Raw genomic sequence first — 14182 nt, 5'->3', positions numbered from 1 at the left:
CGTCAGGCAGTGCACTGAGACACGAGGAATATTCACACACTTCAGACGCAGTTCTTCACAGTAATAACATCTGTGGTGTGTGTGTTATTACCCGTCTGGTTCTGTCTGTTTGTGGACGAACGCCAGTATATCAGCGGCTCGTCCGGTTCCCTCACACACCACCACAGGCACCGGTGGGCTCTCCTGCAGATACTCCAACACCGTCAGGATCACATTCGGACCTCCTTCAAAAATCAGAGCCACCACAGGGACGCCCTGACCGATGCCTGCACACACACACACACAGTAAAATATCATTTGTGTCTGTATAAACCCATTGCTTGTCAGGCTTAAAACTCATGATGATGGACTACTCTTGCTTCAACATTGAACACTGCCATTACATAATTACTATTTTACTCTACATGTGTGTCATGTGATCATTTCATCAACATCACTTTTATAGTACAACACAGAATCAGTGGGTGTGTCCAAATGTTTGATTGACAGTGATTATGTGTAATGACACAGAGTGCAGAATGATTACTGTCATTAAACACATTTGTGCGTTTATACACAATCAGTTGTGTGTGTGTTTATATGCACGTCTGGCCCTTTGGGTTTTTCACTCTTGTGTGACTCACGTGCGTGTATTCTCTGGAGGTTGACATGTTTCTCCAGCTCTCTCCTCAGTTTGACTTCAGCTCCGTATTTCCCCACCGTCCCATCATCCACCAGAATAAAGTGTGAGTGAAAGTTGTTCAACACGTTGAGTTTACTGAGAGGATTCAACAGTGTGTGATACGGTGCTACAACCTGCACACAAACAAACAACACGCGTGTTATTACAGTACAGTAAAGTCATCATTGAATCTTATGTCATTGATGTAAAGACGTTCTCTGCAGTCAAATGTCATTCAGTCTTTTTTTTGTGAAATGTCTCTTAATCTCACATCTCTTCCGACGAGGTCGTTTCTGTTTTCGATCACTCCCCAGGGTGCGATTCCCACCGTGCAGATTTTGCGTGATGATCTGGATAGATGTTCTTTCAGCGCGTCGCCCACATGCTTGGCCACACCTTGAAATCCGGCAGACAAAAGCCACAGTCAGCAGTATTCAGAGTCTGTGACATCACTATTGCATGGGCACGTGCTGCGGGCGCGTGCGAACACTCATCAAGCGCACAGACCTGATCTTTACACACACATGACTGTCATTTACTGTGCTCAGGTTAATCCACACACACACACCTGTGTTGACTCCGCCCGTCAGGATCCAGGCCCCTGTGGTCACTGCAGCTTTAACCAGTCCTTTTCCCACCACATGTTTGATCCGTGGATGCAGGTCAAAGTTCTGGATGCCGCCGTGAACGCTGATGACGATCTTCGGCAGCTCCATCTGCCATTCCTTCAGCATGAGTCTCAAGACGGCTTCCGGTCGAGAGTCGTATGACAGACGCAAATACTGCACAGCCAATCACATCAGACACATTCACTACTGTGCTGTAACCACACTATTCGATTCAGTATATTCAGTGTGTACAATGTAGTACTAGGGTGTGATGAGATCTCGCAATAATCTGTTCGGAATCAAAGTTTGAAATCTTCATTCACATTGGCATGATGGGGTGTTGGGCTCGAAAATTGCTTACAATATATCTGGGTGCACATTTAGTTGTGGTGTGACCTGTTTTCATTACTGTAGAGAAAACGCTCATAACTGCACAATGTATGTGTGATCAGTGACCATTCAACAATGTGATTTTCCATCCCGTCGTTCTACTTTCCCACGATTTTTTATGTAAACACACGCTAGACGGATGGGTTTCATCATCTCTCACGAGTGCGGCGTGACATTACGTTATTCTAAATACATTTATAGGCAAACCTCTTCAAAAACAGATCATCTGTTTTAAAACATGTGTTATGTAGTTTTAACTGTTTCTCTGAAGTCTGTGAGGGTTCAGTCAGATGAGGATGAAGGATTGACACCTCTGCTAACAGCCTTATGCAAAGGTTTATAGAGAAAACAACTACAGATCTTCACTAAAGCTGAACAAAGCATCATTTTGTCAGTTGAGTTTGAGACAAAACATTTAGCAGCGTTTACAAATTGTTTATTACTGCATAATATAATTCATTAAAATTGAAGTTTCATAACGTACAGGTTGATTTTATATATTTGTCACAAAATATTTCATCATTGAGCATTTCTTTTTTAAAAGTCTAAAAATCTTGTCTCGTTCATCTCGTGTCTTGTGGGAGAAGTGTCTCGTCACACCCCTATATAGTACGCACTGCACTGATGGCCACGTTTAACTAAGATGACCTACTGCTTTCACTGAGATGAACAAATGCACACTGCATGCAATACTGTATCCCACGATGCAATGTGTTTGATTTGACCTCTCAGTGTGAAGAATGAAGCAGATGTGTGTGTGTGTGTGTGTGTGTGTTCAGACCTTGGCTCTGTATGAATGAGATCCGCCCTGGAAGTTGATGACTCCATAAGCGTCAGTGGGCGTCTCCTCAGTGTGTTTCTCCACAGACCACTGCTCCACATCTGACAGCTCCCCTTCAGCCAAACGCACGTCTGAGTATTTCACCGCCAGAGTCGCACTGAAGCCCACGTGCTGCCGGACCAAACGCCCGCAGCAGCATCTACACACACACACACACAGCTTCAGAAGCCGTCGCTGTGTTACATGTGTTCATATATGTGTGTGTTTCTCACTCACCGTACGAGCTGCTGACAGATCTGACATCCCGGCAGACATCTGCAAACACAACAGCATCAACACTAAACACACTGAATGATGAGTGTGTTTGGTCACATGACTACATCAGTACTCAATGACTCAACTTCACTGGATGAGATTCAGACACTGAACATTTGAACATCTTCAAACTCAGTTCATGATCGTGTTTGCGTGCGTTTACCTGTGTGGGTCTTTGGACACGGGCAGTATATAAACACATTCCCTCCTGGTGAACGTGTTTTCTATCCAGGACTTCTGGGACTGCAACAGATCAACAAGACAAACTCATGAAACGATCCACTCATCTGTCTATAAATCTATTAGCTTTCCTGTAGCTCAGTGGTAAGAGCAGGTGTTAACAACGCTAAAGGTCATGGGTTTGCACATACTTAGAAACAAATGTATAGGAGAATGCAGTGTAAGTCACTTTGGATAAAAGCGTCTGCCAAATGCAGAAATGTAAATATATTAGGAGGAAGATTTGATATTTATGGCCAAACACAGGAAACGCAGTCAGTTGCCGTGTCTGAGACCCCTCTCTCGTTCACTCCTTCACTATTCCCTATATAGCGATTATGACATTTGAGTCCACTATACGGGGAAGAAGTGCATTGAAATGAGTGAATAACGCTTATATTACACCTGGGTGGCTTCATAAAATGGTAAAGTTCATTTTCACCTTATTTGTCATGTTTACTGTTTTCCTTTTTAACATAGAGAACAAAACGACTGTTTGCCACGTTCATTTACTTTAACATTTATTATGTTCGAAAAATCTATTGAATATATATCAAATAAAGCACCACTGTCTATAACTTTCATTTAATCTGTTTATTCTCAAAAACAACAAAGTGTGTAATAAACGTGCATTCGTGGGATTAATGGTTTAATCGGTTTAGTGTATATGATGACGTGTCTAATGTTCAGCTATTCCATTTAACTCAAGAAATTAATTTCTCATAGCTGTTCGCTCATCGCAGTGATCTCTACGTGTGAAAACAAACAACAAACATACAAATGAAGTATTATGAAACAGACATCACATGAATGATGAACTCTTATGTTTCTTCACAAATGAAGAAAAAACAAAACAACAGGTGTCGTTCTGGCTTTTGTTGAAACTAGTATCTTTGTATTAGCACCTATTGTATTATATGTCGCTTATTGCTCCCGAACTCTTTGTAAGTCACTTTGGATAAAAGCGTCTGCTAAAAGACTAAATGTGAATGTTTACCAGATAAAACACCTGAACATGTTTCAGTTCACTGTCAAGAGCGTCACAGCTCAAACTCTCTTCTGCTTCTGTACACAAGAGAAACAGCTCAACTGGATGATGTTCATCAGATCGCCAGACGGACGGACGGATGACTCGAGTGATGATCAAACACACACACATTCATCATACTGATCTGGACACACAACACCACCTGTACACATTCTCACATTAACATCACACAACACAACAGACACATGTCAAACACAAGCTCTGCCCACCTGTGCTAGTGACTCTCAAGACCATTTCACGGTTTGTGTTGTTGTAGCAAACAGCTTTACAGAACCACAAACAGTAAAGTCAAATAAGAAAACACGGGACTCCCAGTAAGAGCCTGTAATCCACATCATCGCTTTCATAAAGCCGCCATCACATTCTCTCACATCCACACATTTTAAACTGCAGGCTCCTCACAGTCAGACGGATTTGACCGAGAGGAATTTTTAATTAAATTTCCCAGAATTCCTTAAAACTCTGCGAGCGAGCGCTCACAACTAACAGACCCAAGAGATTGAGACACATTCTGGTTCTAAAAAAGAGCCCAAACCTCCTCATCTTCCTCTTCAGCGTCGTGTCGCAGCAGCGAATAGAGAAACATCAGCGCTTCACAGAAGTCCAACACTCTTAACTTGTGTTTCTCAACACGACAGACCCCGGGGGGGCCGTGATGAATGTTTCTGACGAGAACAGGAATATTAAAGAGAGAGAGAGAGAGAGAGAGAGCTCAGACACATGAAGTCGTATATCCAGGCACACTGTCTGTACTGGACTCTTTCATTAGTGGAACACAAGAGAAGATATTTAGAGAAATGTTTCAGTCAATGGAGTTCAGTGTTGTCTGATGATCAACATTCTTCTAAATATCTTCTTTTGTGTTCTGATGATATGAGACGATGACAGAATTCAGACTTGAAATCAGTTATTCTGCCTGTATTCACAAAACATCTCTTCAAAATAATGGGTGTGTCTGTCCTAAATGTTTGGCCTAAGAGTATCTCACAAAGTGTTTAAGTGCTTAAACCTGTGAGACGTGAGGGGTAGTGAAGAGGACAAAGACCAACTCACAACAATCCTTAAATAGCTGTGACACCGGATACACTTGAATCCTAAACATTATCATGTTCTAGCTGAACATAACACTTTATGAACATCTAGTTTATTTGCTAAAGAGAAAATAATTCAAACATCATGTTGTTTATGGTGTTTGTTAGCTATTATTTAATAAAAACAAACGGTTTGATTGAGATTGACTGGGATGCACAAGAAAAGGCTTGAATTATGACTCTGTTTTTGTAAATGAACTCTTCACTTGTTGAATTAGTAATAATCTTAATTTGAATACAGCAATAATTATATTTCAAAATATTTGATTTGAAAGAGTACATTTTTATTGTTAGATCTTTATTTAAATATGTCAGGATGAGACCTCATTTTGTAATATTTCTATGAATAAATGACTGACAGACCCATCCTCTATCAGCCAATCACTGAGGTCGTAGTCAGTAAGCTTGATGAAATCATCCATAGCAACAAGGTCAACCCGGCCTTTCTCTTAGCTTAAGATGTCTGTCTGCTTCTTAGTAAAAGTTTCTCTCAGCAGCGTCGTGAAGTAGTTTCAGAGGAAACTCTTCACTTAAAACATGTACGGCGTTTAGGAGAGCTCGCAGTGGTCAGATCAAATGTTTGGTGAACACAGACCCAGATTTCCTCTCTGTAATTTGAATCTCTCCAGATCAAGTCCATCACCTCTGTATTGATCATGTAATGTTCCAGAGAGACCGTCTGTCATGTTGTGCAGTAGGGCTGTGCGATATTGAGCAAAAATGCGATATGCGATAGCATGCTAAATAATGCAATATTTGATATGCGATACAATATTTATTTTTCTAAAATCAATTTTAGTTGTATAAAAATATATTAAAGAAATTCTAAAACAAACATAATTTAAGGAAAAAGACAGCATCACTACAACTTCTGAAAGTGAACAGCCATGTTTTACTGTCGCATTAAACAAAATGTTCAACATCTCTTAGTTCCAACATGACACGGTTGCGAGTGTGCTTGAACATTTGGGGATAGCGGTGTGGGAAAAGAGGGAATGTTGTACCGTTTGTCAATGGAGGGCTCATCTTTGCTGGCTATGAAAGCTTTGCGACGCAGATTGTTGATTGACTTGCGTGAGAGCACGCTATCACATCCCAACTAACATCCAGTTCCAGACAGATACTATACTATCCGCAATGACCTAAAACTTTGACCATACATAACTTTTTGAAAAATTAAATAGCTTGTTCATCTCAAGCCATCGCGATATGCACATGTGCGATATTTCGATAAATTGCACAGACTTATTGTGTAGTGTAGCGTAGTGTTGCGTTGTATGTGTAGAAAAACTGTCATCCATCAGAAATGGTTGTTCAGCAACAAGGACACTGACTGGATTCTCTGATTATCTGTCATGTGATGAAGGGCAGATGAATGTTCCTGATAAACCACAAAACCATAAAACATCATCAGTGTGAAAGATCTTTATCAAAGTTTATCAGATTCTCTCTCAATAAACACACCTGCACAGATTCAAAGGCCCTGACATTACAGCACAGCCTGACCTGAACACACACACACACATCATCTACTAACACAACAAACACACATCTCATGTGCAGGGGTCAAAGGTCAGCGAGTGACCCTACAAACCCTGCCTGAACTCACTTCAGTAAGATCATAATCACATCTGATCCGCAGCAATGACTGTAAAACACAAACGGGTGTGAGATATAACCTCAAACAGTATCATATTAGCCAAAACACCAGCCTGTGTAAACACACACACAGACACACTCGCACAAAGACACACACACACACACACACTCAGACACACACACACAGAGACACACTCGCACTCGGCCACACACACACACACGGCCACACACACTCGCAAACACAGACGCGCACACGCACACAGATACGCGCACAGAGACGCGCACACAGACACGCACACACAGACGCACACACAGACGCACACACACAGACGCACACACAGAGACGCACACACAGAGACGCACACACAGAGACGCACACACAGAGACGCACACACAGAGACGCACACACAGAGACGCACACACAGAGACGCACACACAGAGACGCACACACAGAGACGCACACACAGAGACGCACACACAGAGACGCACACACACAGAGACGCACACACACAGAGACGCACACACAGAGACGCACAAACAGAGGCACACACAGAGGCACACACAGTTCAGTATCTGAAAAAGTGCAGTACAGTCAGACTGCTGACTTTGATAGTTAAACACACAGATCTTCTTCTGAAAATCACAGAGGGTGAATTATAATCTTCTCACAGTGTGTGTGTGTGTGTGTCTGTGTGTGTCTGTGTGTGTGTGTTTCAGGTCTGGTATTACAGTAATCTCACGCATGTGACACACAGTGTGAAGGAAGGATTTCCTCCACAGTTTTCTCAGACACATATAAACTCTGGTCCATCATCATCATCATCATCATCATTACAGTCCATTTAAACACAATACAAAGAATAAATATGAAACAACCAAAACACAACAAAACAAACAAACATGGGGGATGTTAACCCTGTTACTTCAGTCTGTGATATGTATAGCATCGGGTTGGACTACCAGATGAATGACAATTACTTCATATTCATGAACTGAACACAAACACACACACACACATATGTTATCTGATGGTAAAGAGTTAAGGTCAAAATGTTTGTATGCGGCAGACGTTTCTACGGTGTCTGTGAATTGTCAAAACTCTCAAAATTCTTGTTACGGATGCAACACAGAAAATGGAACCCAATCCCAATAGTTTTTTTATTTCGGACGAAAATATCGGAGGCAGTGTGTAAATGTGATTGACACAATGTGAGGTCGTAATTATTTTTGAACATGCAAAAATTTCAGACTCAATGTGCAATGGGCTTAAAGTTGATGATGGACAGAAGCTGATGAATGAGTGAATGAATGTGAGTTGAGCGGCAGATCAGACGCTGTGTGTCTCTCTGAAACATCAACACTTCTTTTAAACACTCACTCATAACACCGGCTTCACTGTCTCATTACAGTTCCACGCACACAAAACCTGCACAACAAATGTGAACAACAGGTTACAGTCCCTCCATGACATCCTTCATCTGTTTCTCTGACCTCAAACCAGTTTCACTAGTCAATCATTTCACCTGCAGATCTGTGTACGTGTGTGTTTTTTGCTTGTTTGTGTGATTTTAAAGAATTTTATCACTTGAAATCACGGTTAACAGAAACAGAATCAAAACTTCATCAACGTTTATATTAGCATGATGACTAAATTCATTTGCATTAAACTCAGTTTTATTCTTGGACATGTTTACTAGTGATCTGTTAGGATTTACTGCACACATCAGATCACACCGTACACACCAATCTTTAAATCACTCACTAATGTCACAATAACGCAACATAATCCTACAAAACAACTAAAGCGGATATCAAATCTACCATAAAGGCATAAGAAGTGTGTAACAATATTCAAACCAAACCAAACATGGCAATACACCCCCCACGGTACACACCCGCCATCCTCCAGGCCCACAGTACAGGTTTACTTCACTTTGTGTCACAAAACTCTTTTTAATCCCTGACATTTGATTAAACAGTTATTAGGCTGTATTTTTATCTAAATATTATACAACTCTGTGGAAACATTTAGGTTATCCAGTGAAGAACACGAATGGAAATGATGTTGTAGACAAACACACACAGTCTTTCATCCATCATACGTCACATAACTTACTCATGCAGCATAACACACTTCTATAATTCTATAATTCTCTTTTGAATACAGACAATGCCACAGACTGTCTGTGTTCCACGCTTTCATCCTGCTTGGACAACCTATGCCCTCTTGCATCTGGACCAGCCCGTGCATCCCCGTCGGCTCCCTGGTTATCGGATGTAATGCGTGAGCACCCACATCATCAACTCTTCGCTCACCACTGGGACATTTCTCACAGCGCTTCTAAAGAAACCCACCCTGGACCCTACACTGCTAGAAAACTACAGGCCTGTCTCCCTTCTTCCCTTCATCGCCAAAGCCCTGGAGCGAGTTGTGTTCAACCAGCTCTCCTCCTTTCTCATGCAAAACAACCTCCTGGACAGCAATCAGTCTGGGTTCGAGACCGGTCATTCCACAGAGACTGCACTGCTCTCAGTCATCGAAGCCCTGAGACTTGCAAAAGCATCATCCATGTCATCTGTGCTCATCCTACTGGATCTGTCTGCTGCCTTTGACACTGTCAATCATCACATCCTCCTGGCTTCTCTCAGTGCTATGGGTGTCTCTGGAATGGCGTTGCAATGGTTTGAGTCCTACCTCTCGGGTAGGTCATTCAGAGTATCCTGGAGAGATGAGGTCTCTGCGTCCCAACAGCTCAACACAGGGGTGTCACAGGGCTCAGTGCTTGGACCGCTACTCTTCTCCATTTACATGACATCCCTCGGCTCGGTCATTCAGAAGCATGGCTTCTCCTATCACTATGGTCCTGGCCTACAAGACCAACACCGGGTCTGCACCATCGTATCTCCACTTGCTAATGCAGATCTATGTTCCTGCCAGATCACTGCGGTCTGCAAAGGAACAACGACTAGTGGTACCATCCCAAAAGGAAAAAAGTCACTCTCCCGTACCTTCTCTGGATCTGTTCCACATTGGTGGAATGATCTACCAGCTGCTACAAGATCAGCAGACTCGGTTGCCATCTTTAAAAAACGCCTAAAAACGCATCTCTTCCGTCAACATGTCGTTGATTGAGTTTTTCCTAATTCTCTTCCTTTTCCTTCTTTAAAAAAAAAAAAACATTTACTAAACTCACTATTCTTAGCTTTGTATACTGTGCTAGGCTTTAATGGATTAGTTTTGATGCACTTATGTATTTTGTTGCCTATGTTGTTATAATTGCTTCCAATGTTTCCTCATCTGTAAGTCGCTAAATGACTAAATGTAAATGTCTATAATACATCTCAATTCTATATTCATAAAAACTATTATTCAATCTAGTGTACTTCCATATTGCTGGAGACAAGAACCACGTGACCACAGTAAACAGAGGCTCAAAAACACACACAGTTCAAAACAATAACAAATATGTGAATGAGTGTGGAATTATGGGAGTTGTAGTCTTCATCTTCACTGCATATCAATCCGACAAGAATCACAAAAACTAAACTGAGGATCACCCGGACATGCAATGAGAAGGAACATTGTAAGCACACAAGTGAACAAAAAATATTAAGGATGCATCGATAACGATAATTCTGTAACATTGGAAGCCAATAACCGATATACAGTACATAAAAATATTCATTTCCTAGGACTGAAACAAAAGGCAAAAAGTGGACGACTGCAGAAAAGCGTTAGTCCTCTTTTCCTCTGAATATCATGTACCAAGTCTACTTTACACTAGTTAACGGTTATTTAAACTTAACTGGTCTAGTTTTTCCTCCCGAGCAACACAGAATTAGTTTCTCTTCTAACAGATCTCAAGACAGAAAGCATTCAGACAGCAGTCTGATTCAAACAATATACTTTTGTTCCTATAATTCACACATTCATAAATACTGTCTCTCCATCATCAATGTTTTGCTAATATCAGAAAGTGAAAGATCACGACAGAAACACAGAACTCTTCTGGATTATAACTGTGAGCGGCTGAAGAAGTTTAACCAGAGGAAATCATTTAGGATTTATCAAATATAATATACCGGCTTAAATTGTAGTAATAACATCATTTCTAAATAATATATGACACTTTTTGAGTGGTTTTGAATATTTTCATGCAAACATCTTCCCAATTGTGAGGGACTTTACATTTGAACAGAGAAGGTTGCAAGAATGCACAACACTTAGCAAACTAAATAAGTGTGAAAAATTTGCCTTTAGGCTCCGAGATGGACACATTCAACCCGATGTTCATGTTATTCCAGTCGAGCTCATTCACTTCTGGAAGAACCTGACATGCTTTTCTCCTTAAAGACTTTATAATGATGTCAGAAGTCTTTACTCTCTGAAAGCACTTCACTTGTGTCACAGCATCAGTGTAAAGTCACAACTACACTACAAGTGTGTTAAAGCCTAAATGACACTGAATGCAGATGATAAATGATTTAAAAACAAAGACATAATAAAGTCAACGGAAGCAAAGCAGCACAGCTGATAAGAAGCAACTGGAATAGACATTATGATAAAAGAGATGTTGATGTCAGTGAAATGAGGAATTAGCGTCTCTGTGATCTTTAACCGTCATTCAACACGACAGCGGTGGAAACATCTGTCCTGCCCGTGACGCTCGCTGCTTTCAGGCCGGTTCCACAGTCACCGGACGCGGCGCACGCGCGTGTCAGAGCAGCTAAAGCTAGCAGCGCGCGAGGCATGAACCGAAAGCCCTCGAGCTCCCCGGACGCGATCAACGCAACGCAACGCATTCAGTCGCTCGAGCTCGGCGCACTTGACAACAGAGCGCGACGCGCATTCCATCTCGCGAAGCCGCGGCAAGCGCAGACACGCCACAGAACCGCACTCGGCGTAGATTTGTGCCACATACGATACCAGAGCAGCGCGAGCGAGCCCTACCATTCTCTTCAGCGTTCAGACTGAGGAAGAGCTGATCCGGATCTTCTAGCCATCTATCGGCGAGGTGCTGCTCGGGAAGCCTCGGAAGGGAAGCCCGGTGACGGCGGTGATAGTCGTGTGAATCCGCTGCGGCTTCAGCGGAAGGCGGATTTTTCATAATTGTGCGACTCTGGAATGACGCGGCGTGACGGAGTTCGCTCGAGCCCGCCCCCGTCACATGACTCGAAGTATCGCGAGAGGGATTCAAACGCGTTTCTTTTCGGATGGCCCTCGCGATATCTTGTCATAGGCCGACCGGTCTGCGCAGCGCCGCGTTAAAGTCCAACGCATGGTTTTTCCGTTTTTTTAAAGGGTTGTGAAAATGTGTTAAGAATATTCATTTAATCACAGAAACATGTTAGACACAAGCGCTATCTCTAGAAGCTAAAGCGAACATGACCAGGTGCTTATTAATACTTTCTCTCAGGCTTGTCAATGAACTCAAAACACCATCACTGTAAAACAAGTCATACTTTCAACAAACACAGTCATTCAATCATGATGGATTTAATTCCAGTGTGATGATCTTTTGATAGAAATGCAATATCATACACACATCTATGTCTTCAGCGGTGTGTATAATGAAGCTTTAGGTTTTTATTAGGTTAGAACCAGTTCTACATACACCGCGGGTCCCCTTGAATCTAATTGGCCATGTTCTGTCACCCGTCGCGTGTTTCGGGGGGGTGGAGTGGGCGGTTGGTTGCAAATGTCCAATAAGGGACCTAGAAAAGTTAGGTAACGATTTTCATGTTGGAAAAAAACTTTTCTAAACCTGTAGGAACACTGGGGGAGTGTATCGAGCACATAAATACTACATGATACGTCCAACTCGTATTTTGACAGGTTGCCCATGAGAAGACAACACGTTTAATACTGTAAAGAAGTAAGAATGGATGACACACCGTTGCACCACCCCTTTAAAAACAAATTATACATGTATACACCTGCTTTTTGAAGAGGAAGTTTCCTTACATCTCCCGAAAAAATTTCTTTTATGGCACACACAACCAGTTCCAGATTCCTTTCTTCGTTCCAGATGAAGAGGCTAATTTCCTGTCAGTTCTGATTTTCATGCACTTACATGCAGCGTGTAGAGCTGCGGTTGAAAAAGAGGTCAAGTCAAGGTCTTGTTGCTGAGACTGTCCTCAAACCGTGAAGCCAGGGGCGCCCCCAAGGGGTGGCCACGGACACCACTGTATAAACTCTGGTCACCCCATGGCCACCCCAGTGTGATTTTGCAGTGGGTGCTATTAGTTTGAATACATAATGTAAATTCACAATAGTTCGTGAAGTGAAATAAAATGCAACAGCCGCTGCAGCCACAAAACAAAATGTAGATTGATTGGCGCCACCAGAGTAGCTGTTTCACTGTCCCCCCTCCTATTGCGTCGGTCTTTGACTGATCAGTCAATGCAAGTGCAAGAAGCAGGACCGCCTGATTCGCTCACAAGACTCAGGGGAGCATCTATTCTTCACTTTTTGGAGAGACAACAAACGTTGACGGGTATGTATGCCATACGGTAGTCTACTGTATTAATTACACTCCAGCTGCTGTAAGAAGAGGCTACAAACGGTCTGCCACCGGCTGCATCTTCACACACGACAAATTGATTTTGGAAAATCTTTTACCAAAAAAGGTTACGGACTGCAGCTTTAAATTCATATTGTAACCTTAGCCATTAACAAACGTAAACAAGTATTACACAATTACACTGAATTTGTTGTTTGTTTTTGGTGCCACCCCAAGATTCTGCTGTAGCCTCCTAGTGGCCACCCCATTAACATTTTCTGGGGGCACCACTGTGTGCAGCATCTGAGAGTTCACTTTAACAGCATCCAGACACCCATATTACACTACAAAGTTCCTGATTAGACTGCATGCACTCCATAGTGAAGTATTTCCATTAAGCAAAAGTAGATGTACTTGTTTTATGTAAGGCATTTTCAAAATATGGTCACAGACATTTGAATATGGTTTACTACATTTCGTTACACTGTACTTGTATATGTGTAATGACAATAAAGTTGAATCTAATCTAAACAAACCTGTCTCTACACTTTATAGGCATGTAAAAAGCTTCCAAATGAAAAAATCCACCCGATTTAACCATTAATGCGCAGCTCAGCGCCTGTTATAATGATGATAGTTATTTTAGTCTTTGTAGTTGTGTAAATGTTTTCCTATATAATATGAATTTAATTTGTACTTGAAAAAACACACATCTTCCTCCCTATGTTTAACTCTTTTGTATGGTGTATAAACATTTCCTTTTCATTTATTAAATTTTATTAAGTTAACGAATTTAACACATGTATAGGGCCTAATAAATGCATACCCAAAATAATTATTTATTAATACAAATAATAAAAAAAAATATCTGTCCATGGATTTTGTGTCATTGGTGACACAAACTATTATTTTGAAAGAATACAAATATGCAAACAAGTACTTACAAGGTCAAAAAAGAAGACACTCT

The 14182-nt window shown here is 41.6% G+C and overlaps 1 protein-coding gene across 5 annotated transcripts in view; it reads right to left on the bottom strand.

Moving 5' to 3' along the window:
- Positions 1-11849, bottom strand: part of trpm7 (transient receptor potential cation channel, subfamily M, member 7) — a 24877-nt gene extending 13028 nt beyond the window's left edge. For all 5 annotated transcript variants that reach the window (XM_079465251.1, XM_079465252.1, XM_079465253.1 and 2 more), the window contains exons 1-9: positions 11664-11849; positions 2919-2998; positions 2717-2755; positions 2441-2639; positions 1230-1443; positions 933-1057; positions 624-795; positions 92-266; positions 1-14 (exon numbers count right to left, since the gene is read on the bottom strand). The exon at positions 1-14 is cut by the window's left edge and continues 110 nt beyond it. In XM_079465251.1, the coding sequence (XP_079321377.1) occupies positions 1-14; positions 92-266; positions 624-795; positions 933-1057; positions 1230-1443; positions 2441-2639; positions 2717-2755; positions 2919-2998; positions 11664-11666 (1021 nt within the window). In that variant the 5' untranslated portion in view covers positions 11667-11849. The remainder of the gene's footprint in view (positions 15-91; positions 267-623; positions 796-932; positions 1058-1229; positions 1444-2440; positions 2640-2716; positions 2756-2918; positions 2999-11663) is intronic.
- Positions 11850-14182: the final 2333 nt, after the last annotated feature.

The sequence above is a fragment of the Barbatula barbatula genome, assembly GCF_947034865.1.
Source record: "Barbatula barbatula genome assembly, chromosome: 10".
In the NCBI taxonomy this organism is placed as follows: domain Eukaryota; kingdom Metazoa; phylum Chordata; class Actinopteri; order Cypriniformes; family Nemacheilidae; genus Barbatula; species Barbatula barbatula.
This window is presented reverse-complemented; position numbering and strand designations above follow the sequence as displayed.